The 24,197-nt window shown below is 39.5% G+C and overlaps 1 protein-coding gene across 2 annotated transcripts in view; it reads right to left on the bottom strand.

Moving 5' to 3' along the window:
- The window catches only part of ADCY2 (adenylate cyclase 2), a 230,638-nt gene that overhangs the window by 188,826 nt on the left and 17,615 nt on the right, over positions 1–24,197 (bottom strand). For both annotated transcript variants that reach the window (XM_051611652.1, XM_051611651.1), the window contains exon 2: positions 22,676–22,873. In XM_051611652.1, the coding sequence (XP_051467612.1) occupies positions 22,676–22,873 (198 nt within the window). The remainder of the gene's footprint in view (positions 1–22,675; positions 22,874–24,197) is intronic.

Raw genomic sequence — 24,197 nt, forward strand, 5'->3', positions numbered from 1 at the left:
GAACCTGTGTTTGACTTAGGAATTCTGCTCAATTCTATGACGTCAGCATGTAGCTTTTACTTCAAAACTGTAAACCAAAAGGCCCCTCCATTATGAGAGGCTTTGAATAGCATCTACTAGCTAAAGGACAATTGCAAAGCCTCAACTTTTGACATCAGTTCATGCAACAGTGGCTATGATAAGGGGAACCAGGAAAGTTTTCCTACCTCCTAAGGGGGAAAATAGAATAGAATTTCCCACCAAGGAAGAGAAAGAAGCTTGTTAATTTTAACAATGCCTAGCATTAGACAGAGGATATCTTTGACTTTTTGACAACTCTTCATATTCAGGTATCTAGAAACTATCTAGATGTTATCAGATAGGCAGATATTTTGAATATGGAAATATGCAGTTGACCCTGTAAAAGGCTGTAATGAACTGGGTCAAGAAGACGGGAGGATCATGCTTGTAGTCACAGAGGGAGTAGCAATCACAACTGGGAAATTTGGGAAGTGCAATATCCCACATTTGACACTTCCGCACACAGTGCAAAATTCTGTATTACACAGAATGGCTGGTGTTTCAGATGGCTAGTTACTTTAGAATTACTGAAAGCTCTGATAGGTTTACTTTTCCTGATACTATTTTTAAACTATTTTTTCTTTTAAAAGAGATGCCATATACTTTATTTATAAGTAGCACAGAACAAGGGTCAGAGGGATTCCCCTAATGAGACGATGACTATGAAATCAAAATATGAGTGTTGCATTTTAGTTTTCCATCTGCTAAACTCCTGACAAATCCAGAACAAGGGCTCCCAAATAGCAGATGGCTCATAAATACTCTCAGGTTCCTAGAGCTGCTTTTACTGTCACCAGATGAAGCAATCAGGCAGGAATGCTTAAAAATCCTGATCTAGAGCTTTGGAAACACTGTGCTACGAACTACAAATATACGCTTAGATTGGCATCTGGAACATCAGCCACTTTCCTCCTGCACCAGACACTGCCACTTCTGCAGCAATTCAGCCAGTGTTAGTTAGGTAAGGCAGAACAAACAGCAAGACCTTTTGTTAAGCATTAGTTCTTTCACATGGGTAAATTAACTAACCAAACACAACTGAAAGACATGCAAAATCTTATTTCAGTCTCCATTACATTGATTTCACACTAGCATAACTATTAGGATGTTTCCAGATTTATATCTGCTACGTTATTTTGCTGATAGCTCCTGAATTGGATTTAGGTTAGTTCAGTGATGTAAAAAAGGATTCAGAAGTACTCAAATGAACATTTGGAAACACTAAAGTGGGGGACAGTAAGTGGAGAAAGATCTGAGGATGTGCCTGCTTCATCCCATTTATGCTGCAGTGCTGGTGGATCTCTTTGAAGTGCTGGTATGGGGGAACAAACTGCATGATCCAAATACCATTTACATAATCAGTTTTTCCACATTTAAAGAAGGTGTCTCCCTGTTGTTACTTTAATTTGTTCCTTGTAAGCATACACCTGTGTTAATTTCCTCCATCCTTTCCACTTCAAAAAAAGAGGCCACTTCTAGCAAAGCAACTGCACTGAAAGCAAAATTGTACATTGCCTGGCAGTTTCTTATTTTGCTTCTCTCTGAATCCGTTCCCTATCCTTGAAAGGAAAGAAATCTCTAGCTACTATTTACAGTTGTGAAGCTCCAACCAAGTACAGATGGCTATATATATATGTCATATATCTATGCCCAGCTTCTGGGGACCACATAACACAAACTAATTTGCATATTCATTTAGACTTTTTTTTGCAGCTGCTAAAAAAAGAAAATGCATCTACATGAAGATTATATTCATAAAGTACACTTGAAGTTAAGACTCTGATGGATCTGACAGGAGCAGTGGGTCTGGACTGCACTGCAAAACTGTGTGTATTATCCCATGTATGTGGTTATTTCTGCTTGTTATCATCGCTGTCCAGCATCATATGACAGCAGATAAACAAATTCAGTGTTTTCATACTATGTAATGACTGGATATTATCCTTATGCTCACCAAGACTATACTGGAATTATTAATTTGTGTCATTATTTTAGGTGTCAATGTCATATCCTGGATCCTGTGACAGAGACCTTCAGCCAAAACCAGGTAGGATAACCTGTGGGTTGTTGAGATGTTACGGCTCACCTTCAGAGCATTTCACTAACTCTCCACAGCTCTCTCCACCAGCAGTGAGAACTGATCAGCGCTGGTAACACTTAGAGAGAGGCAGAGAAAGCAGCTCTAGAAATGTGTACTCTTTTCCCACTGTCGTTATCTTTAGACTGAGCACCTGTTGCTGTAAATCCCACTTAAGATTTCCTCTGCTAGAAGACACCAACACCAGGTTCTCCATCACCCCCCTGCCACGTTGCTCTCTGCCGTGCCCCGAGGCCCGTTCCCCACCATGCCAAGCAGCAGCAGGTCTCAGCACAGCCGACAGCAAACACCGGGCACAACGCTCCTTCGTGGCACTCAAGTGGGGCAGCACATCGCCTGCCTCCTGCACAGGACACACAGAAGAGGAGAACCTCACCTCTAGGCATCCTGATTCAGCAAGAGGTACCTTATTTCTTGCTCCAGACAACAAGTCAGGTATTGCTGTGGATAAAACACGCTCTTCCTGGAAAGCGGTTGTCGTGAGGCGGGCGTTTGCCTCTTCTCCCAAGTGAATAACGATAGGGCTAGAGGCAATGTCTTGAAGTTGCACCACAGGAGGTTTAGACTAGATATTAGGAAGAATTTCATTACCTGGAGAATGGTCAGGCAATGGAACAGGCTGTCCAGGGAGGTGGTGGAGTCACCAGCCCTGCAGGTATTCAAAAAGCACCTGACACTTCAGGACATGCTCTAGTGGGCATGGTGGTTTTATCTGGGTTCACAGTTGGACTCAGTGATCTTAGAAGCCTTTTTCAATCATGATGATTCTGTGATTCCTTTTCTGATTGTATGTATGGTACTGAAGCTCTTTACAACCACCCTTTGACCTAAAACATACTGCCTTCCACATACCCACTTTCTCTCACATACGTATGGATTATAACCAAACAACTAGATGCACAGCCATGCATCTGACAAGCCACTCTTCTCCCAGTTTGTCAGTTCACATGTTCTGCAACTGGCAGAACTATGCTGCCAGTGAGCAATCACATCTTTGATAACCTCATGCAAACAGAACACTCCAATTTCCTTCTTATCTCTTGTCCTGCACTATTTAATTATTTCAGCCAACACCATTAACACACCTCTGACACAGCTGTAGAGGCTCTTCCAAGCTGGAAGAGCTGCAGAGCAACGTCCTCATCAGTGGACTGACAGGCAAAAGGTGACCAAGCTCCATGAGCCCCACAACATCCCTCCTCAGCCTGCCCCACACAGGCTTTGCATGCTTTTTCCCCACTTCTGCCTTTGTCTAGGCTTGTCACCTTGTATGCTCTCTTAAATCCACATTTGACAGAAAGATTCTCTCTACAGCATTACCTTGATCATTTTCATATCAGTCCTTGAAGGTTTTATGCCACTGTTGAAAAGCAATAAAGTAGGACATTGCCGAAACCCTGCTGTGACAAGCAATTGATTCTGCTTTGCCAGGGCTCCCTGAAAAATCTGAGAGGCAAATGCTTGTGACAGCCGCAAAACCACAAACATGATCTGATGAGGAATTTTCAGTGCTTCCATCAACATTACAGCTGTTGTTACCAGTAGCTGAATTTATTCTCCTACAGGTAAAAGCTCAACTTTTTACTATCATCACAGAAAAAAACATAGTTTTTAGCCATAAAGCTGGTACTTTTACAGAACATTCAAAAGATGCCATATAAAGCAATTCACTTTTCCACATTACCTAAAAAAAGGGCACTATCCCAGGAGAGAAGAAAAGGTATTTCACTAAAGTTCTTATTCTGCAAGTGGTAAATTGATTCTTTCTGACATCAAAACACATCAAGTGGGAAGCTGAGATGCTAAACACAGAATTCAAGAGTTCTTGGCTTCTGAGACTGAGGCTTTTCTGTCTCTTCCTGTATTTAAAGGGCCAAAATAACAAAAAAAAAAAGGCTTTTTAAAAATAGTTGATATATGGCATGCAATTAGGCCAAATACATAATATTCTGGAAACCCAGTGTAATCAGAGATGAACAAACATTACTTTTCATGTATTTAATAACCTGTCACTCTTTTTATTCATCCAAAGCAACCTATTGAAGGCTTCATCCCAAATGTGAATAAAGTTGGTAACAGACAGTATCTGTATTTCATCTGAAATGTAAATGAGTCGTTCAGGGGACTAGGATAGAAGAGACTGCTCTTCAGTCTTGTGGTTAAAAATAACTTCTACTCGTCACACACAATATCTCCTGTAATGATCCCAGCTTAGTATTACTTTCATGATGACCTTTTAAACAAATGGGGACATGATACATTCTTCAAAACTCAAGAAAAGTCAGATATTACAAATAAAAATAAGGACATGTATCACAAGACTGGGTATTGTATTACAACTAAAAATAACTTACTACGTTTCAGGAAATAAAAAAAGGACAAAAAGAGGGTGTGAGATGCTGCACAGAAAGGCTTGAAACTATAGCCAGTCTTGAATGTTCAGAAGAGATGTTGCTCCAGGGAAAATTTCCTACTTGGCTTCAGGCCCTGCTGAATACTGGAATTATTCCAGCTGGTTCCTCAGCTGTTTTTCCTTCCCTGAGAGTAAGCTGAAAAGCTGTTACCCCCTGAGTGAGAAGAGGCTAGATCAAATGTCACCTTTGCCTGTATTCATGCAAGTATCTTCTGATAATCATGATAAAATGCTTGCCCAAGCACAACAGATTAATGATTGCAACATACTCTCAACTGAGCTCTTCTACAGTTGTTCGTCAACATTAAAACTATGTAGATGTTAAAGTGGACAAAAGCAATATATCACCTGGGAATTTCTAACTGCAGTAATCTAATTCCAACCTTTATATCATTGTTTTCTCACTGCAAGAGGTTTAAACTATAATAAAGAAAAACTAAAAAATAATCTTGAAAGAGGCTGCTTTGTAGCTTTTAAGCCACTTTTCTGGACTGGGGATGGAAGAAAGCCTTTTGAGAGGAGGATGGATGGACAGATTGGATCAGAGATACTTTCCTAGGGAAGATTCCAACCTGGATGCCTGAGTGGAAAGAATCATTGTCCCACATCATATTTTAGAGATCCTGCACACTAAGAGACATGTAGGCAGTCACTTGAGCTGTATGTTCAGCTGTATATGAATTAACTCAAGCATCAGAGGCTGCATCAGTGTGCTAACTACAATTTTATAAGGGGCTCTCATAAACCAGAGAGTTTATGTCACAGAATCATAGAACGTTAGGGGTTGGAAGAGACCTCTGCAGATCGTCAAGTCCAACCCCTCTGCCAGAGCAGGAACACCTAGGGCAGGACACACAGAAACACATCCAGACAGGTCTTGAAGTCTCCAGAGAAGGAAACTCCACAGCCTCTCTAGGTAGCCTGTTCCAGTGCTCTGTAATCCTTACAGTAAAGAAGTTCTTAATCATGTTGAGGTGGAACTTCCTGTGCTCTAATTTGAATCCATTGCGCCTTGTTCTGTCACAGGGCATGACTGAAAATAGATTGGCCCCTCCTTCTTGACACCTGCCCCCTTCAGATATTTATATACATTAATAAGATCCCCTCTCAGTCTTCTCTAGACTAAACAGCCCCAGGTCTCTCAGCCTTTCCTCATAAGACAGGTGTTCCAGTCCCTTAATCACCCTTGTAGACTCTCTCAAGTAAATCCCTGTCCCTCTTGAACTGGGGAGCCCAGAACTGGACACAATACTCCAGGTGGGGTCTCGCCAGGGCACAGTAGAGGGGGAAGAGAACCTCCCTCAACCTGCTGAACACACTCCTCTTAATGTACCCCAGGATTCCATTGGCCTTCTTGGACACAAGGGCACACGGCTGTCCCATGGATAACTTGTTGTCCACCAAGACTCCAAGGTCAGCTCCCAACCTGTACTGGTGCATGTTGCTTTTCCTCCCCAGGTGCAGGACTCCACACTTATTCTTGTTGAACCTCATGAGGTTCCTCTCTGCCCAGCTCTCCAGTCTGTCCAAATCTCCCTAAATGGCTGCACAGCCTTCCAGTGAATCAGCCAATCCTCCCAGCTTCGTATCATCAGCAAACTTGCTGAGGATACACTCTGTCCCCTCATCCAGGTCATTGATGAAGATGTGGAACAGGACTGGACCCAGCACTGATCCCTGGGGTAATCCACTAGTTACAGGTCTCCAGCAGGACTCTGCACCATTGATCACTATCCTCTGGGCTCTGTTGTTTAGCCAGTTCTCAATCTATCTCACCGTCCATTCTTCTACCTCACACTTCCTAAGCTTGCTCATGAGAATGTTAAGGGAGACAGTGTCAAAATCCTTTCTAAGGTCAAGGTAGACTACATCCACTGGTCTCCCTGCATCTACCCATTCAGTCACAACATTATAGAAGTATAATCATCAGAGACTAGTCAAATATGAGTTTCCCTTGGTAAATCCATGCTGACTACTCCTGATAACCTTCTTCTCTTCCACGTCCTTAGAGATGACCTCCAAAATTAGCTAGTTCATCATTTTTTCAGGGATGGAGGTGAGGCTGACTGGTCTGTAATTTCCTGGATCCTCCTTCTTGCCCTTTTTGAAGACTGGAGTGACAACAGTTTTCCTCGAGTCCTCAGGCACCTCCCCTGTTTGCCATGATCTTTAAAAAATCATGGAGAGTGGTGGACCTACAACATCAACCAGCTCTCTCATCCCATCGGGACCCATGAGTTTGCGTATGTTCAGTTTACCCAACTGCTCTCTAATCCAATCCTCACTGACCAGTGGAGAGTGTTCCTTCCTCCAGGTTTTCTTCCTTACATCCAGGGGCTGGGATTCGCAAGGACTGGTCTTGTAGTAAAGACTGAAGCAAAGAAGGCATTCAGTAACTCTGCCTTCTCTGCATCCTCTGTTACCAGGGCTCCCACCTCATTCAGTGGTTTCCCGATTCCCACATTTTCTCTATTCTTCCTCTTACCAGCGAGGTATTTGAAGAAGCCCTTCTTGTTCTCTTTTTCTTCCTTAGCCAGGTTTAGTTCTAAGAAGGCTTTGGCCTTCCTTGTTGCCTTTGAAAAGTTTCAGAAATTATAAAGAAGTCTAACTGCATCATGAATAGACCTGCTGTGTCCCACTGTTCTTCCTGCCCATTAGAGTCTTGCCCCAAATGATAAATAACAGCCATCTGAGATATTTAAACAAGGGCAGAAGTTGTGGCTATGCTTCTCTGAAGACCCACCTGATAAATTAGGCATAGCTATTTTTAAAGCCCAACAAAACAATGCTAATCTGCTGGCAAGCAGTGGAATACCATGTCACGGTGGAGCGAGTAACTACATTAGCATTCATGTTTGAGCAGACAAAACTGCAGCAAAAACTGTGTATGGGAAGCCTAAGAAGTAAGGGACAGAGACAAAGCCTGGACAGGGGAGCAGGGAACTTTACTAAGGGGTTTTGGCTAGGAGGACTTAAAAAGGAAGAATGGAAAAGGAGCAATTACTGAGAGAGAAGTTTGGGAATAATTTAGGAGGTTCTTCGCAACAGAAGGGATCGGGTATAGACGTTGGGGTGTGTTGGAGGAGTGAGAGATTTGAGCTTTCATGGAAAAGGGGTGGCAGTCCAGAAGCAGAAGACACTTCTGGATAATAAGGACCTGGGCTTCCACAGGGCAGCTTGGCAGCCCTGCTTGCTCAGGCACCAGTGCTACTATGATTTATCAACCCTCAGATGCCTAGTGCTGCCTCTTCCCTAACTCATGTCTTTAGTTCTGAAAAATGTATAGCCCTAAATGATAAAGTTCCACAAAATTAATTCAACACTAAAAATACTCCAGTATCTCTAGTAAGAAAAACAATTACACTGGGAGAATCTAACTCATTTGAGAACTGAAAAATAGGATTATCAAGTAGTAGTTTACACAACAGTAAGAAGACACCTAACTAGGGCAACATGTTAATTGCATAGACACAGCTATGAGTCTTTTTCTGTGCAGTTACAGTTTGAGTGATGGCTTCTTTTGGAGGATCTCAAGGGTAAGACTGCTCAGGATGAAAGAAGGGTCAGAGCACTGCAGTTTTAAACAAGTGTTGGAAGATGATTTAGCTACTCATGATTCAATAATGATGAAGATACTTTGCCAGTTAAGGGGATACTTAAAATGTAACTTCACTAAAAATTGTTATGTTGGGTTTGGAATTATTTTTTTTTATATTCCAAGTGTAACAAAATACAGAAAAGTCAGCTGGGGAAAAGAAAAAATTTACTTTCATTACTGGTAAGTCACTGAAATAATCACATTTCCAGCTATATTTCACAGGAATACCATTTTTAGACTTTTTTTTTCCCCAGAAATTTCTTTGCTTTAAAATATATTCTAAAATTGTGACAAGATTAATGTATTAGCATCATACTGCAAGACTTCAACGACAGACCTTGCCTAAAAAGAATTACTTCCTTATGCATATTTTGCATTAAAAATAGTCTATCCAAAACACCCCCCTCCTGTTTGTTGGGGTTTTTTTCAGACACCTGCGGAGTGATATTAATATTAGTATGCCAACTGTTACATTCTATTTAAAAAAAAAATAAGGTAAATTTCAGTATGCACTTGATGTTGTAGTATATTTAAGAAGCAATTTCCTTAACAGCAAGAAACCTTACTGTAGCTGCATGAGCAAGACACGTCAGCCTGAAATACATGGTACTGATGGCCTTCTGTGCTTCAAAACCATTCTAATTTTTATAACTCCTATAGTACTTCCGCCAACCGTTGTTTGCCATCCCATTTCTATCCATCACCACTGAACATACAAATAACAAGAGTTGAAAGTTTATTTCCTGTACACATTAAATGCACTTGCCTACTCAACCAGGGATTTTATTTACCATAGAGTTACACTAATTTATACTTAACTAAGAACTACATTTCTTCTACAGTTTTAACTCAACCCTTTTTCTATACCTTTCCTGTCAGCTGTTCTCCCTCTATGCTGCAGCCTTGGAAACACCTATTTTTCCAGGACTGTTTCCTCCATCCTCCCTAACAATCTTACACAGCGACTCCTCCAACATTTCTTCAGCCTCTGATGCCCAGCCTGTGCACACCAAATGGCAGCCATCTGCCCATGGGCACAGGTCTCATCTCATGGAAAGAGCAGGAGACAGAAGCCAGACATGGTAGTGGTGGACTTCCATGCTGACTTCAGTCCTCTCTCATTCCCACTGAGACTGCCGCCACCCCAATCAAAGCAATGCATCTGGCCGGGTAATCTCACTCTGCTCTGATAAAACAGGTTAAAAAAATAATAAACTAATCTGGAAAAACCCTCATGTAAGAATTGTGACACAACTGCAAGACTACTGAAAACTGAAACCTGACATGTTGCTCAATAAATCCCATTTTCTTTATAAATCCCTAAAATATGTGGTTGCTCAGCTGGATAAATAAAGGAGAATACAAACCCTACAACACCACAAGAGGCAAAGTTGTTTTGTTCTGCACTTCTACATTATGTGAAATCAGTAATCTGTGATAGCTACTGTTAGGTCAATAATGAACAACAGAAATAAGGCAAGTTCTATGGAACCAGAAAGATATTCCATTTGCAGTGGACTTCAGTAGCGACTTCAGCAGTGTGCCCAGGTGGCCAAGAAGGCCAACAGCACCCTGGCCTGCATCAGGAATAGCGTGGCCAGCAGGAGTAGAGAAGTGGTTGTGCCCCTTTACTTGGCACTGGTGAGGCTGCACCACGACTGCCGTGTGCAGTTCTGGGCTCCTCACTATAAGAAGGACATAGAAGTGCTGGAGTGTGTAATTACTGAAATGTGACTGAAAGTAAACAAGAAGTGAGAAGAAAAGGAATTAAGAGGTATTAAAATACAGATTATTTTCTAGCCCCTCTGGAGAAATACAGCCTGCAACCACCTGCCTGCAACACCAATGAGCATGAAATGCTTGTGCCCATCTACAGCAAACCATGTGGTAGTATAGAAATAAGTATGATTCATACATTATAATGTGCATTTATTGTACTTTTCTGCATTCAGGGCTTGGTTATCAATCAGGATTTCACTTTCCAATTTTCATCTGACCATAGAATCATGTTCTTTCTCAATTTTTATTGTGCAATCTTTTAATGGAAGTTAGTATACAAATTAATATCATGCAATCAACGTCTTTTCCTTCCAAGTTTATCTACATTGAACCTGAAAAAGACTCAAAATCATATTTGGTATTCTTAAATATGTTTCTAAATGCTGAGTAAATTCAGGTCTCAAGAAGAAAATAAAAAGCATCTATGTGTATCTAAGACCGTAATCTCTTCTGTGGGTAAGTTATTTTAAACACTGTATTATACTTGTTGATATATGTGTGTCAGTAATATGTACACATTGACAGGAACTGTCATTAGATAACTTATGCACTCATAATGGGTAATCAGAGCCTGACATGAGAAAAAAAGACTCAAATCTCTACCTCATTTAAGATATATATATATATTTTTTTTTTTGTAGTCCTTTATGGAAAGTAGAAGCTTTCAGGCACATGTGTTTAATACAATTTATGTAGATTTTTCACCTCCTTATACAAGAAACTGTTCAATCTATTTCCTTCATCACTGTATATTATTTGGGAAAAATAATTGTTGATCAAGACTAACAACAGTATAATAAATAAAACTTTACACAATACTGTCACATAAGAAGTACAATCCTATTTACTTAGGATCAATTATATCCCAAAACAACAAACATACAAACAAATTACAGAATCTGGAAGATAAAGCTTATATTTTGCTTGCTTATATTGCCAACAAAGGAAAAAAGCCTTGCCACACAGCATTTTTTCTTTTTTGGAGAGGCAGAATTGCAAGTGTGATCAAGGGCAATGTGACAGAACTCTAAGCCCTCAGCTATTTGAACTTGCAACACAATCACTGTCACTAATGACACCTAAAATCTGTTATTTACATAAACTTATCCACATTGAATGAGGCAAAAAATATTGTTATTAAGACTACAGCTGGCTGCAAGACAAAAAAATAGTGATCAAAAATGTATTGAATTGAGGTTGTCTCCATTAATAAGTGGGAGAGGAGAAAATTGTCATGGTATATCCGAGAAGGTGATGCAAACTTAGGAGGAAATGTATGAAAGGAAGAGGTGAAAAAGGAATAAAAAGGAGTTGTGAAGTAAACAAAACAAGCAGAAAATAGTCAAAGAATACTCATCCTCCAAATGTGCAAACTGATAAATTACAGAAACTATCTCAGACTGGAATATAAAAAGGAAGAAATTTACAAAGCACTAACGTGGAAAGAGACTGTGAAGACTGCAAAATGCAAATGACTTTGCAATGCCATATGAAGACATGAGACAGGGAGACTGTAGTTACAGGCTAAGTCTCACTCCACCTGCCATCTTGAGTGTGGTTCTTGCAAAACAAAGATATTTGCAAATCAGTCAAGTGTTACAGAAATCAGAATGTTTAAGAAGAGATTCGGGTTTGCCAGTTCAAGCAAAGATAATGCCCTTAGAAGTAAGACACGGAATTTATATAGACATATAACCTAGCTAAAATGGTATGTACTAGAAGCAAGTAAGAAAAATGTAATGTAAAATCCAACATAATTAATATGTAGTCAAGTTCTTATCTGTCCATACTAAATCTGCCAGAACAATATAATCCAAGAATTTAAGATACTTATGCGAAGTTGACACTACTGATGAATGTGTTATTTTAGAGAAAGTTTATTTTAAGCTATAAAATCAATATGAAGCTCTGCAGTAGTAACAGAAATGTATCTTTCTCCTAACTAGCACAATATCTCATGCTGCAATGCACAGAAAGATGACTTACTTTTTTTAAGCCTTGTGAATGCATGTATGTGGAGGGACAGGGGGTGGTTTTTTTTTTTTCCTTGATAGACTGAAAAGGCTTTTCTCCCACTGACACATATAATGGGCTAGGTGCAATTCTTCTGGCTTTCTGGTTGCTCTGAATGAAAACTCTGCTATTTCAGTTTGATGGCATTTGGGTTTTTTGGTGGTATATTTTTTTTAAATATATCCCTGCCCCAAATCCTCCACATGAGTGAAGACTAGCCTGGGCTTTCACTTGCACTGCTTAACATTTGCTATTCTCACCCTGCCAGAACAGATGAACTGAGGGGACTGTTCTTTCTTGTGTGAAGATGAGCAGTAACAACTACTGTCATCAAGATAAAGACAGTCTGATCAATGCTGCTTCTTAGAAGTCAAGCACTTTTTATTTTTGCAGAAGAAACATAGTTTTTAAAAGACAAACACAGTCTTAGGTTCCTGTGATGGGTTTGCTCTCCCACCATAATCAAGCTAGGAGATGTTGGGTCCTTCACCAGAAGGCTGTGCGGCCATCCAGCAAGATTTGGACAGGTTGGAGAGCTGGGCAAAGAGGAATATAATGAGGTTCAACAAGAGCAAATGCAAAGTCCTGCACCAAGGAAAAAACAACAAAATGCACCAGTACATGCTAGAAGGTGATCTGCTAGAGAGCAGCTCCGTGGAGAAAGAACCCTGGAGTCCTGGTAGACAAGTTATCCATGGGACAAAAATGTGCCCTTGTGGCCAAGAAGGCCAATGCTATCTTGGGGTGCATTAAGAGGAGTGTCTCCAGCAGATTGAGGGAGGTTCTTCTCCCCCTCCACTCAGCCCTAGTGAGATCCCACCTGGAGTATTGTGTCCAGTTCTGGGCTCCCAGTTCAAGAGGGACAGGGATTTACTTGAGAGAGTCCAAGGGAGGGCTATGAGGATGATTATGGAACTGGAACACCTGCCTCACGAGGAAAGGCTAAGAGACCTGGAGCTTTTCAGTCTAGAGAGAAGACTGAGGGGGGATCTAATTAATGTCTATAAATACATGAGGGCTGGGCATCAAGAAGGCAGGGACAACCTCTTTTCACTTGTGCCTTGTGATAGGACGAGGGGCAATGGACTCGAACTCGAGCACAGGAAGTTCCACCTCAACATGAGGAAGAACTTCTTTACTGTAAGGGTTACAGAGCACTGGAATGGGCGCCCCAGAGAGGTTGTGGAGTCTCCTTCTCTGGAGACTTTCAAGACCTGTCTGGATGCCTTTCTGAGTGATCTGCCCTAGTGTTCGTGGTCCTGCTCTGGCAGAGGGGTTGGACTCGATGATCTACTAAGGTCCCTTCCAACCCCTAATATTCTGTGATTCTGTGATTCTCCCTGATTGGGTTCTTGTAAGTAGTTACTGGTTCCCTTTTGAAAGACTGCTTTTTTTAAAAACCTGCCCTAGTCCTCTTGCCTTTCCTGTTCCCATACCTCCTCCCATCGACGTGTAAATCAGTCTCATACATTACCTAGAGAGGCAGCGAAACCATAAATGATAAATATTTCTGGGATTGTCCCCCAGCAATACGGAAATATTTTCTGAGAACTGATTCTTATCTTGATCCATTTTTTTTCTCCTTCCTGGTTTTCTAGACAGCCTATTGCTGAATTGAGGTAACATCAACGTAAAAGCTATGTCCCAATAAACAAGCAACATACAGTGCTTTGTATATGAAACTTATTTGGTCACATAGTGAAATAAAACAAAAGCACTAAATCAACACAAATAATCTCTTGAAAGTACATCTGTTTTCTAGTTTTCAATAATTTACTATTGATAAGGCATAAATATTTATATAACATTTTACTTATACATTATTTTTAAAAATCTGAACTTAAACACATTTGAAAGCACACAATAACGTTTCTATGACAATTATATTTTTGTATTTAAGATCTCTATAAAATGTATTCATATTGAATTTTTAAACTAGTTTTAATATGGATATATAAAACTTAGACATACATCTACAATTTCATATTGAGTGCATGTTACTATATGAAATGTATTTCTACCTCTTTATCTCTTACCTTAGTAAAACACTATAAACTTAGCACCTTGCTTGTCAACAAATTTGTAACCTAACCAGCAGACTATATTGCCTTCTTGAAATACTAGTTAATTTAAGGTAAGCCATGTTTCCTAATGTCTGCATAGCACTGTAGATTTGCATATTTGCAAGTGGAACTGAAAGATATTTCCAAGCCAGCGTGTTACAAACTACAAGCACATAGGGGGAAGTTCTGTCACCTGCTTTCTAGACTAAAAGAGAAGAGATCCTCTGACAATCCAGATAGCAAGATTCATTTATTTAGCACCACAGTTGTGCCTAAAACTTCATAAAAGCTACAGAAACAGGGAACACCCTCAAACAAATTAACAGAGGTGCTCTTACACAGGAAACATTTTCACCATCTATTTTATTTTTTCTTTCTGTAATAGCTCACTAGCCGAATTCTTACAGCACTAGAAACCTGCAAACAGAAACAGATGTGAGGTAAGTGGTGAAAACTGACCAAAGGTCAGTATCTATGATAATACACCCCTTCATTACCTAATTCACAAAAATAAAAACATAAAATATCACATCCAATGGCCATGTAAAGGCACAAGTTTTTCTGTGGCAGACAGATAAGCAAAGAGATCAAATTAAGAGACTCATGCAGTGTCATGCCAAAATCTTCCCTCCTGGAAGTCAGGTAAACTGTCATATTTCTGAGTGGAAAACAATTCCAATGTAAGGAGAAGGCTTGCCTGGCCCCCTAATTTATACTTGCTAACAAGAAATTCTGGATAGCTTCTTTAATGGTTCTCTGGTAGCTCCACCATGCAAGTAATTATTAACAAATTCACGCTATGAACTTATTTAATGTTTATTTTCTAATGTCAAATCAAGTAATAAACACTTAAGAACCCTTATGAATAGCTTAAATTATTTCTTTTCCTTTGTTATCTGGGCTCTTGACTTCATCAGCATTGAAACAATATGAGATCTGAAATTAGCACTGCTTAGTTTTGGTACTCTCAGAAACATTCTTATTGATACATATTTCCCATCAGAGAGAAAAATCTTGTCACATGCAGTTTTGCATACTTATCTGAGACTCATTTTTTACTGTACCTCTATGCAGTTACCTTAACACTTCCCTCAGCAAAATTCATCCACATGACTTGCACAGCAAATATCACAACGCACACAAACTATGCAATAACCTTGGTGAAATCTACAATCAGCTCAGCCTTCATACTTAATTGTATGGTCTGAGATGGAAAAATCACTAGAGGAAATGGAGTAAAGAAAAATAAACTAGCAGGGAAACAAGGGTTTCATAAGGTTCTGATAAAGGTGCAGGGCACATCCAGTCTCTTCTGCTTTATATTACATTAAACTTCTCGCACAAGCTTTATAATGAATGCTTGAAGAGAGCAGAAATATAGCAAGATTATTATCCCCTGATGTTAAAATTTTTGAGACTACTGTTTCAGAAGAACACTGGAAGGATGAAAGACAACTAAATAGCAAAAAAACTCATGAACTTCTATAACTCATAAAATCCATGTCTTCAATTTTTAGATTAACTTTCAGGCACAGGTGAAAGCACATTGTCAATTAAGCTGGTTCGTTACTCCCAAGATGTAAGTAGTGCATAGGAATAAAGAACTAAAAGGATGCTCCTAGATCATTGAAGTTCATGTTCTTGCTATTGAAGACATTGAATGACTCTCAGCTAAAGACAGCATTCCCCTGTAAAACCAATTAATTATTTTAATTCTTATATCCTGAGGATATTAACCACTTCACAAATCCAGTGCCCTAATGGAGAAGGGATTTATTCCAATTTCTAGTTTAAATTTTACTAACGGGTGGCTGATTTTTTTGTGTGTGTATGTGTCATTAATCCCTCATATTCTTGTAGACTCTTCTGAATTCTGATGTTTGCAACCACGGATTATCTGTAGATGGCACTCACATCACTCTTAGTGTTCTTCTCTTCTGCAAAGCTATACCCAAGTCGAGCTCTTCACATCTCCTCCCACAAAGGTCTCCTTTCTCCTGATGGCCTCACTTGGCACTCTCTGCATTGGTTCCAGTTTCAGTTTACATTTTGAATGCAGGTTACCAGAAATGTACATGATCATCCTGTAAGGTTTCATCCTTAGCTCTATACTTCGCTATCACAATTGTCTTTTCTGTATGCACAACCTAAATGACCTAGTGACCAATTAATGCTTCTGCTCTTCATTCTGCTTGTCCCCGCTCATTTTCTGCTGATGAACTCTCAGCCTATAGCTGAAATTTCTTGCAGTTAGTTCCCAAATGCAGGTACCTCACATTTCCTATTATTAAATTTCATCTAGTTGCTATTACTGCAGTTCTCAAGGTCATGCTTTTCTACTCCATAAGATCCCAAGCTTTTGCTGTACTAGGAATCTTTTAACTGGGTCATCAACAAATTTCTTTATAGTGGTGACATTCTATCACCCCACCACTAGTAAAAAGCACAAATAAAGGCAAATATTCTCCAGAAAACTCCCTGAAAAATTCAGCCAGCAGTCTTCCTGCCGCCTGGTGCTCTCTGAAGTCACACTTGCTGCAGACTCCCCTCACCTTTAAGTACAGTTATTTTAATAACATTCATTTCCTCTAGCAGTGCTTACAGTGTTCCATTTGGCACTAAAACAGATTTATTCTTTTTTTTTACAAAACTGCTTTCCCTATTTAAAAAAGAAATCAGTTCTCTTTCCACAAACAGATGTCACAATGCATTGCCATGACATACCAAAGGTTAACAATGGCCCATTAGTTGTGCTAAAAGGGTGCTTCAAGGCTCCACACACTATTTTGCTATATTAATCTATTATATTACTGATTTTAATGACTGGCAGGTCTCTAATAGCTCATTTTTTCCTGTCTTCTATGCAGATAAAGCCATACCAGACTTTAGAGAAACATTTAAATGTCTTGCTATTCAGCCTGTGACTTCATATGTATGTAAAAAAATGAGTATTAAAATAAAAATCATCTGTGCTTTTTCCTTGAATATAGCTGCAAATATGGCTTATATTTGTGGACTGTGGGTTTTTTCCTTTTCTATCACACCTACTCCTAAAGCACAGTATCATCTGCTGGGCAGTATCTTTCCTTTTCATACAAGTCTCCTGGTTTTCCTTATGTCCTTTTTCACGTGACTGTTCACCAACAAGGTACTGAGCCATGCTCTTAAAAAATTTAGTCCCTTGCTCAAGATATGAATTTCTGATAGTCAGATTAATCTTTAATTTGAAAAAAAAAAAAAATCCAGTCCCCCCTAAACTTCAGCTCCAGAGTGCAGCGGACTCACCCGGCTCCCCTTAAACACCTAATTTTGGGCACTCTGCTGCCAAGTACAGGAGCTAATTACCACAACCTCAGAAATTCTATGCAGGGCCTCACCCCTCAGCACACAATAGACTGATATCCTCAAGTGCCAAGAGACTATCAAAACCCTGAAAATCATAAATACTTGTACAGAAAATTTCACCACGTTTCATAAACCGGGGCAGCTCCAAGGCCCAAACTGAACCACTCCATATCAACACATTAAAACAAAACAAAAAAGTGCTTTATATTCAGCTCAAAAAGTAGCATTTAGGCTAAAATAGCCAAACATATATTCTAAACATGTCAATCCATGTATATATATATATGTGTGTGTGTATATATATGTGTGTATATATATATATATATATATATGTATATATATATATATATAAGAAACCAGAAGTGTCACGTCCAGCTTGAAGTAATTACTGTACTGTAACTGAATATAGACAAGAAGGAACACATCTGGTGCCTGGGCTGTGCAAACGTATTTATAATTAAGTAGAATTGAATACCAAAATCCAGCAATGATAGAATTCATTAGACTAGTACAATGCTCTATAATTACTCTCTTTTTTATATCATCCCCTGTATGCTTTAAGAGCTCTTTTTACCCACTGATATCAATGTGCTGTGACATATTTACATACATCCTGTAAAAAAGGCTGAGGAAGTATTAGACATGTCAGAGGATGACATGGAAAGGCGACTGTTGTACAATAACTGCACTGTCAGTGGAACAAGAGGAAACTAATTTAAATTCATTCCCTGGCATGCAACTCTACAGACAAGTACTGGATTTACATTTTGTAAGAAGAGGTGGTTCTTTCTATAGTAGGGAAAACTTCCAACAAAACAAAATCAATACATCACCCCTTTTCACCAGCACTATCTTCCTTAGCTTGCCTGCCTTGCGTTACTGGCTCTGCACCAAACTCACCATCAACTGAGTTCTGCACAGACCTTTCTAAGCAATATTCCTGGGTCTTTCCTCACTGAAACCATCTCCACATACTATTGCTCACACATTATATTTGGAAAGAAGTGCCAGCAGGCAATTTCTCTCACTGAGTCTCTGCGTGACTTCCTTTGCTCTACTTCTTTCCTACGAACCATGGCCAGTTGTCCTCCAAATCCTACCAGACAGTTCAGCCTCCCTCCTGGGCTGTAACACAGTGTAGTGCCTGTAGGTCCTGTCAAAGCAACCAAGTTCCCTGGGCCATCTGGGAAAACCAGGAGCTTCACTGACAAGACTGGAATAGACAAAAATTTGGGCCACTCTTATTTTAAAACATTTGTCAGGTATCGAAGACATTTGCCATCACAGTCCAATTGTTGTTTTTTTTCATGTAAAGCTACCCACTGCCTCACTAAGGTGACCTCCATCTTTCTCTCACTGTACCTGCTTCTCTTCACTGTCCATTGAGAAGATCGAGAGAGCTTGGACTAACTTCAGAGGTTAGTTGGTAAGGTTGATAGTGCAAATATCCTGACTGCTCTCATAGATGGGTTTGTGGCTAAGCCCACACAGCCCAGTGGCAGTAACAGCCTTTGGATCAGGCTCAGCGGACAATTACAGAGCCAGCACAGGGCTTGCAGACTGGCCCAAGGGACTAAGTCACTGTCCACAGCTGGGCTGCCTTCCCCCTTCCAGTAGCAGTCAGATACCTGCCTGCTAACAGCTCTCTCCAAAGCCGTAGCTGCAGCCGACCAAGAGACAAGGAAATGCAAACATACAAAAAAGCAGTCTGCAGGGACAGTGTAACGATAGCTGAAACCAATTATGATTTGCACTTATTTCACATCAGCCCACAAGCTTCTAACAGAAAAACAACAGCCCTGACCAGCCACTTCATTTTCAGCTCTCTACTGTTCACAAAAGTTATTTGAGCTATGTGCCTGCAGGTTGAGGAGGAACTCCTCTGCATTAAATATATACTCAGTTCACAACCAAAATAAGTGTCTCTGAAGTGGTATTTTTATTGTAAACAAAAGCTGCTGAAGTTCACACCCAAGGTTCCTTCAGACAATAGAGAAAAACTGTTTAGCAGTTGCAAGCAGACAAAAGGAACATAAAAATCATTAAACCAAAATTTAAATAATGGGGTGTTGTCTTTTAATGGGAGAAGGTTTGTGCACAAATGAGAGTTCTTTCTATAAACTATTGCATGAAGAAAATTTATCTTTCAATAGTTATTAGTACAATTCAGAAATGCCATATTCTAACAAGATTATCATTCAGAAGACATGACAGATATGACAAAAAGAGTATTTTTAAACTCTGCTGGACCAAAAGAAAAGTTAGGCTGTAATTTGAAGAAAATTAAAATGAAATACTTGTTTATTAAACAAATGTGTGTGAACTGCCTTTTATTTTTTTAATTTTCATAATTTTCAAATTAGCTATGTTGACAAAGACATTTGAAACAGAACTAATATAAATTTTAAATCATGTTTCTTTTTTTTTCATTAAAAGCATAAAGGAACAAGTAAAGTAACACAGTAAGTCAAGCAAAATCAATTTTAAATTCACAAAATTAAAAACTTCAACAAAGCAACTGTCAGTGACCACCAAGGAAGGAATTTTCAGATCTGCTTTCACATACAATTGTAGGAGAGAGCATCAATTACCCTACGTATTCTTCATGCAGAACAATCAAAACATGAGTATCACAGGAATATTTGGCAGTATTTTACTGCTCATAGCTTTTTTAACAAACATTCAAAAACATCAAACCTGCAATTAGTCTATTGTGTAATGTGTCAGTTTCCCAGAAAAATTCTCTTAACTGACACTAGGCAGAATTATACCTACAAAAGTGATCACCAAAGCAGCACTGCTGTTCAAAGGGGAAAAAATGGTTTGGGGGAAGAAACAGATCCCACCGCAGGAGTCACCACTGAACTGACCCCTCCAGCCAGATGCTGAAGACACCTGCTCGGCGAAGTTAGGCCACAGATCTGCAGCCAGGTTGAGGATTTCTGGAAAAGCCCTGCCTGCTGGAGCCTGCACAGCTCTAGGCAAGACAGCTGCCCAGAGCCAGCTGCTGCTGGCAGAGCAGTCAGCACAGCTCCCTCCCAAATATCCTCCTCTCTAAGCAACACTTGCACGCAAAGCAAGGAGCAGACTGAAACATCAGAGGACTTGTGTCCTGGCAACCCGTGGGAAGACAATGCCTTTCCCTGGAGCTCTGCAGCCCTTCCTGCCTCACACAGCCAGCCATGTCCCTCGGATGCTGTGGGAATGCCTGCATTTTTCCTAAAAGGAAAGCAAAGCAGGACGAACCATCTTCATAGGCTAAATACAACCCTGGGACTAAGACACTAGCAGCCCTCTTAGATCTCCTGTGCCACGTGCTTTTGAAAATCATTACCACATCTTTCAAAGAACAAAATTAAACTCAGGAGAATTTGCAATGAACAAATAATATGGCTAATTAAATATTTGTATCTACGCTTGAAAGCCTCAAATATTCTAGCATGACATCATGCAACTAACAATGAAAATAAATAAATGAAAAAAGTAAAACCGCACATATTATCTAGATTTGATATCACAAAGATACAGGAAGACACAGGAACTCGGAGGGTGAAATCTGTATCTACTGAAAAATATTACATGTTCTGATTTGCTTTTTATTACATGCAAGTGTGGCCTGGTTTGGTAGTTTCAAATACTTAAAAAAAAAAAAGGCAAAAAAGCATGAAGGCAGTTTTATATAGCTAATTAATCTCTGAACCTTCCAAGAGAATGAGAAAAGTGACCCATAAAGGTAAGGGCTCTAAAACTAATATTACCTACATACACCAGTAATTTAAATACTTTGAATTAAAGATTTTAAAGGAACTACTTGCATACTTAAAGTTCAGTATTTGCATAAGTCTTTGCAAGATCTGAATAACAAATCAAAGAATTTGTTTCAAGTTTATCTTTAGGACCTAGAAGGCACCCCAGATACAGCACTACCATTTATAGGTTATAACAAACTCATGGAATCAGCATGAAATTTTCAGAAATCACTGAATCACCGAGGCTGGAAAAGACCTTTAAGATCATCAAGTCCAGCCTATGACCCGACACCACCACATCAGCTAGACCATGGCACTAAGTGCCACATCCAGCCTTTCCTTGAACACATCCAGGGATGGTACCTCCACCACTTCCCTGGGCAGTCCATTCCAATGTCTAATCACCCTCTCCATGAGGAAGTGCTTCCTAATATCCTACCTAAACCTCCCCTGGAGCAGCTTCAGGCCATGCCCTCTCATCTTGTCGCTAGTTGTCTGGAAGAAGAGCCCAGTCCCCACCTGACTACATCTTCCCTTCAGGTAGTTGAAGAGAGTGATAAGGTCCCCCAAGTCTCCTCCAGGCTAAACAACCCCAGCTCCCTCAGCCTATCCCTATAAGACTTTCCCTCCAGTGCCTTCACCAGCCTTGTTGCTCTCCTCTGGACCTGCTCCAGCACCTCAGGGTCCTTCTTGAAGTGCGGGGCTCAGAACTGTACACAGTACTTGAGGTGAGGCCTCACCAGTGGTGAGTACAGGGGGAGAATTACATCCCTACTCCTGCTGGCCACAGTAATCCTGATACCAGCCAGGATGCCATGGGCCTCCTGATACATTTTGATACATTTTAAAGCTTTTTCCATCCTTTAAAGGGTTTTACAATTGATATATCAGGAGTACTCCCATGTAGAGAGGCTTGGGAAAAGAAAAAGGATACAGTAGAACACACAAGAATCGATCAGGCGCAGTGTGTTAGATATTGCTCATAATTTATTGATATTTCAACAGTGCTGCTGTTAATTGCACATTAAAATGCAATTATATTTTTGCTTTTTCTTCATTACAAAATTTTTTTAAAATGTGAAGAGTACTTCACTGTTTCTCTCCTCAATTATCTCCCTAGAAATGCAAGGAAACTCCCAGTTCTTTTTTCTCTCATGTTGCTAGAGAACATCTTGAAGACCACAAAAAGCCTACACTGAGAGCTCAAACATTTTAAGCTAAAGAAGATAGCATCAGCGGTCTTGAAGAAAACTAGCATTTTTGCCATGTTCATTGGTCACTAGAATCAAATATTCACTATTGGTAACTGGTGTCAAATTTCACTATGCAAAGGAGCTTAAAAATGTAAAAGCAAAATGTTTCTAATATTTCCATATCCTAAGTATGCACATCTCTTTGGTATTTATGAAACAGATGCGGGGAGACTCAGCATGCAAATTCTTAGTCATGAAAACATTTTACGAGATGTCCCACAAAAACTACTGTGAAGACTTTTGCATAGAATGGTTCTTGGAAATGTACCAAATGAAGTAAAATTAACAATAATGACAGTCCTACCTGGTCCCAGGGACAGATGATTCCTCCAAAACACATAAATAGATATCCCATGGCAACAAGACATACCCAGACCACCAGAGAAAATACACGAAGCAGCTTCTTAAATACAGGTTCTATGCAGACAAGGATAAATATAGCAAAAAAAATTGCTAGGGCCGTTGGAACAGTTATTAAAAATGCCACATGGTCTTCAATTTCCTGGAAACAGAGGAAAACAAAAAGAAAGTTAAAAACTAATGCACTTAAAGGTCAGACAGCAATAACATATTATAAACTGATCACGCACAGAGATCTAAGAAAGACATGGCTGATTATCAAAAGCAAGATGAATCAAAAGAAGATTTCTTTCACTGTAAGAAGCTGTTATTTGAAGTATTAACTTCATAAACAACTATTCACCACACTACTGCATGGTACTTCTTTTACAAAATTAAGAAATTGAAGCAGATTGAGAAAACTGTCAACCACGAAACAGAAATGTACCAGGCCTGTGGGACTGAGAAACTTGAGAGGCAAACTCAATCTGCAGAAGCAGCACAGCTTTTCAGCTGCAGAATTCAAGAGATTGCTCTGATTACTGTGGTTCTCAGGTGAAATTCAAGCATCCTCATTGAAGACTGCAGCTGTCAGAATGCCTCCCATATCAACTATGTGTCCATAACTCCATAAAAGCCTCTCTGACAATTATATTTGCTAGGTACTATACATTTTGTTTCTGTTCAAAGCATTTATCTGGAAAGATGGGTGCTAGATTACATATACACATGTTCTCCTAGCAACTGCTTACTTAAAAATGTGCAAAGAGCACCCAGGGCAAGTACTAGAATCTAACTTCAAGTGAAATTCAGAACAAGCAATTTTTAAATTTATTTACAGAACTTATATAAAAGTTACTAAACGAATATATTTAAATTATCAAGTGATGAATGCATTAAAAAAGAATCTTTTTTTATTATTATTTTATATTCCAGTATGTGTTCAAAAGTATCTCTAGTACCACAGCACTATACCGAAGCCTGGTCATAGGATCCTTAATCATTCTGGCAGCTGTTACCAATTTTAACAGCTTCATTTGTAGCAACAAGGATTGCAAAAGCAGGCCCATAAAGGCTACTGCTGCAACAGTGTAAAATCCTTCACTAACCACACAGCTTCATGCAGAAAAACCATGAATCCATTTATTCATGCTGAGTAAAATCTTGGGAACAACCTGAATGTTCCTATTTTAAGATTTGTAAGACATCTAGACACAAAGAAATAACATTTATTTTCCCCTAGTTTTGTAGTTGCTTCCTCAGTGCCCTGATAAATCTTGTTTATTGGTGGGTTTTCAACTTAAAATTCTTAATGTTTTATTTAAAAGCTTTTTGATGTGACTTTTTCTCCTTTCTTATGAGTATCTAAGACTCAATGCAGTTAGAGAAAAGCTAAAAATGTATAAGTGAAATTGTATATTTAAAAAAAAATTACAAATGCTGCCATCATTTTTTGGTTTGGTGTCCTTTGGTTTTGTTGTTTGGGG

The sequence above is a fragment of the Apus apus genome, chromosome 2, assembly GCF_020740795.1.
Source record: "Apus apus isolate bApuApu2 chromosome 2, bApuApu2.pri.cur, whole genome shotgun sequence".
NCBI classification, from domain to species: Eukaryota; Metazoa; Chordata; class Aves; order Apodiformes; family Apodidae; genus Apus; species Apus apus.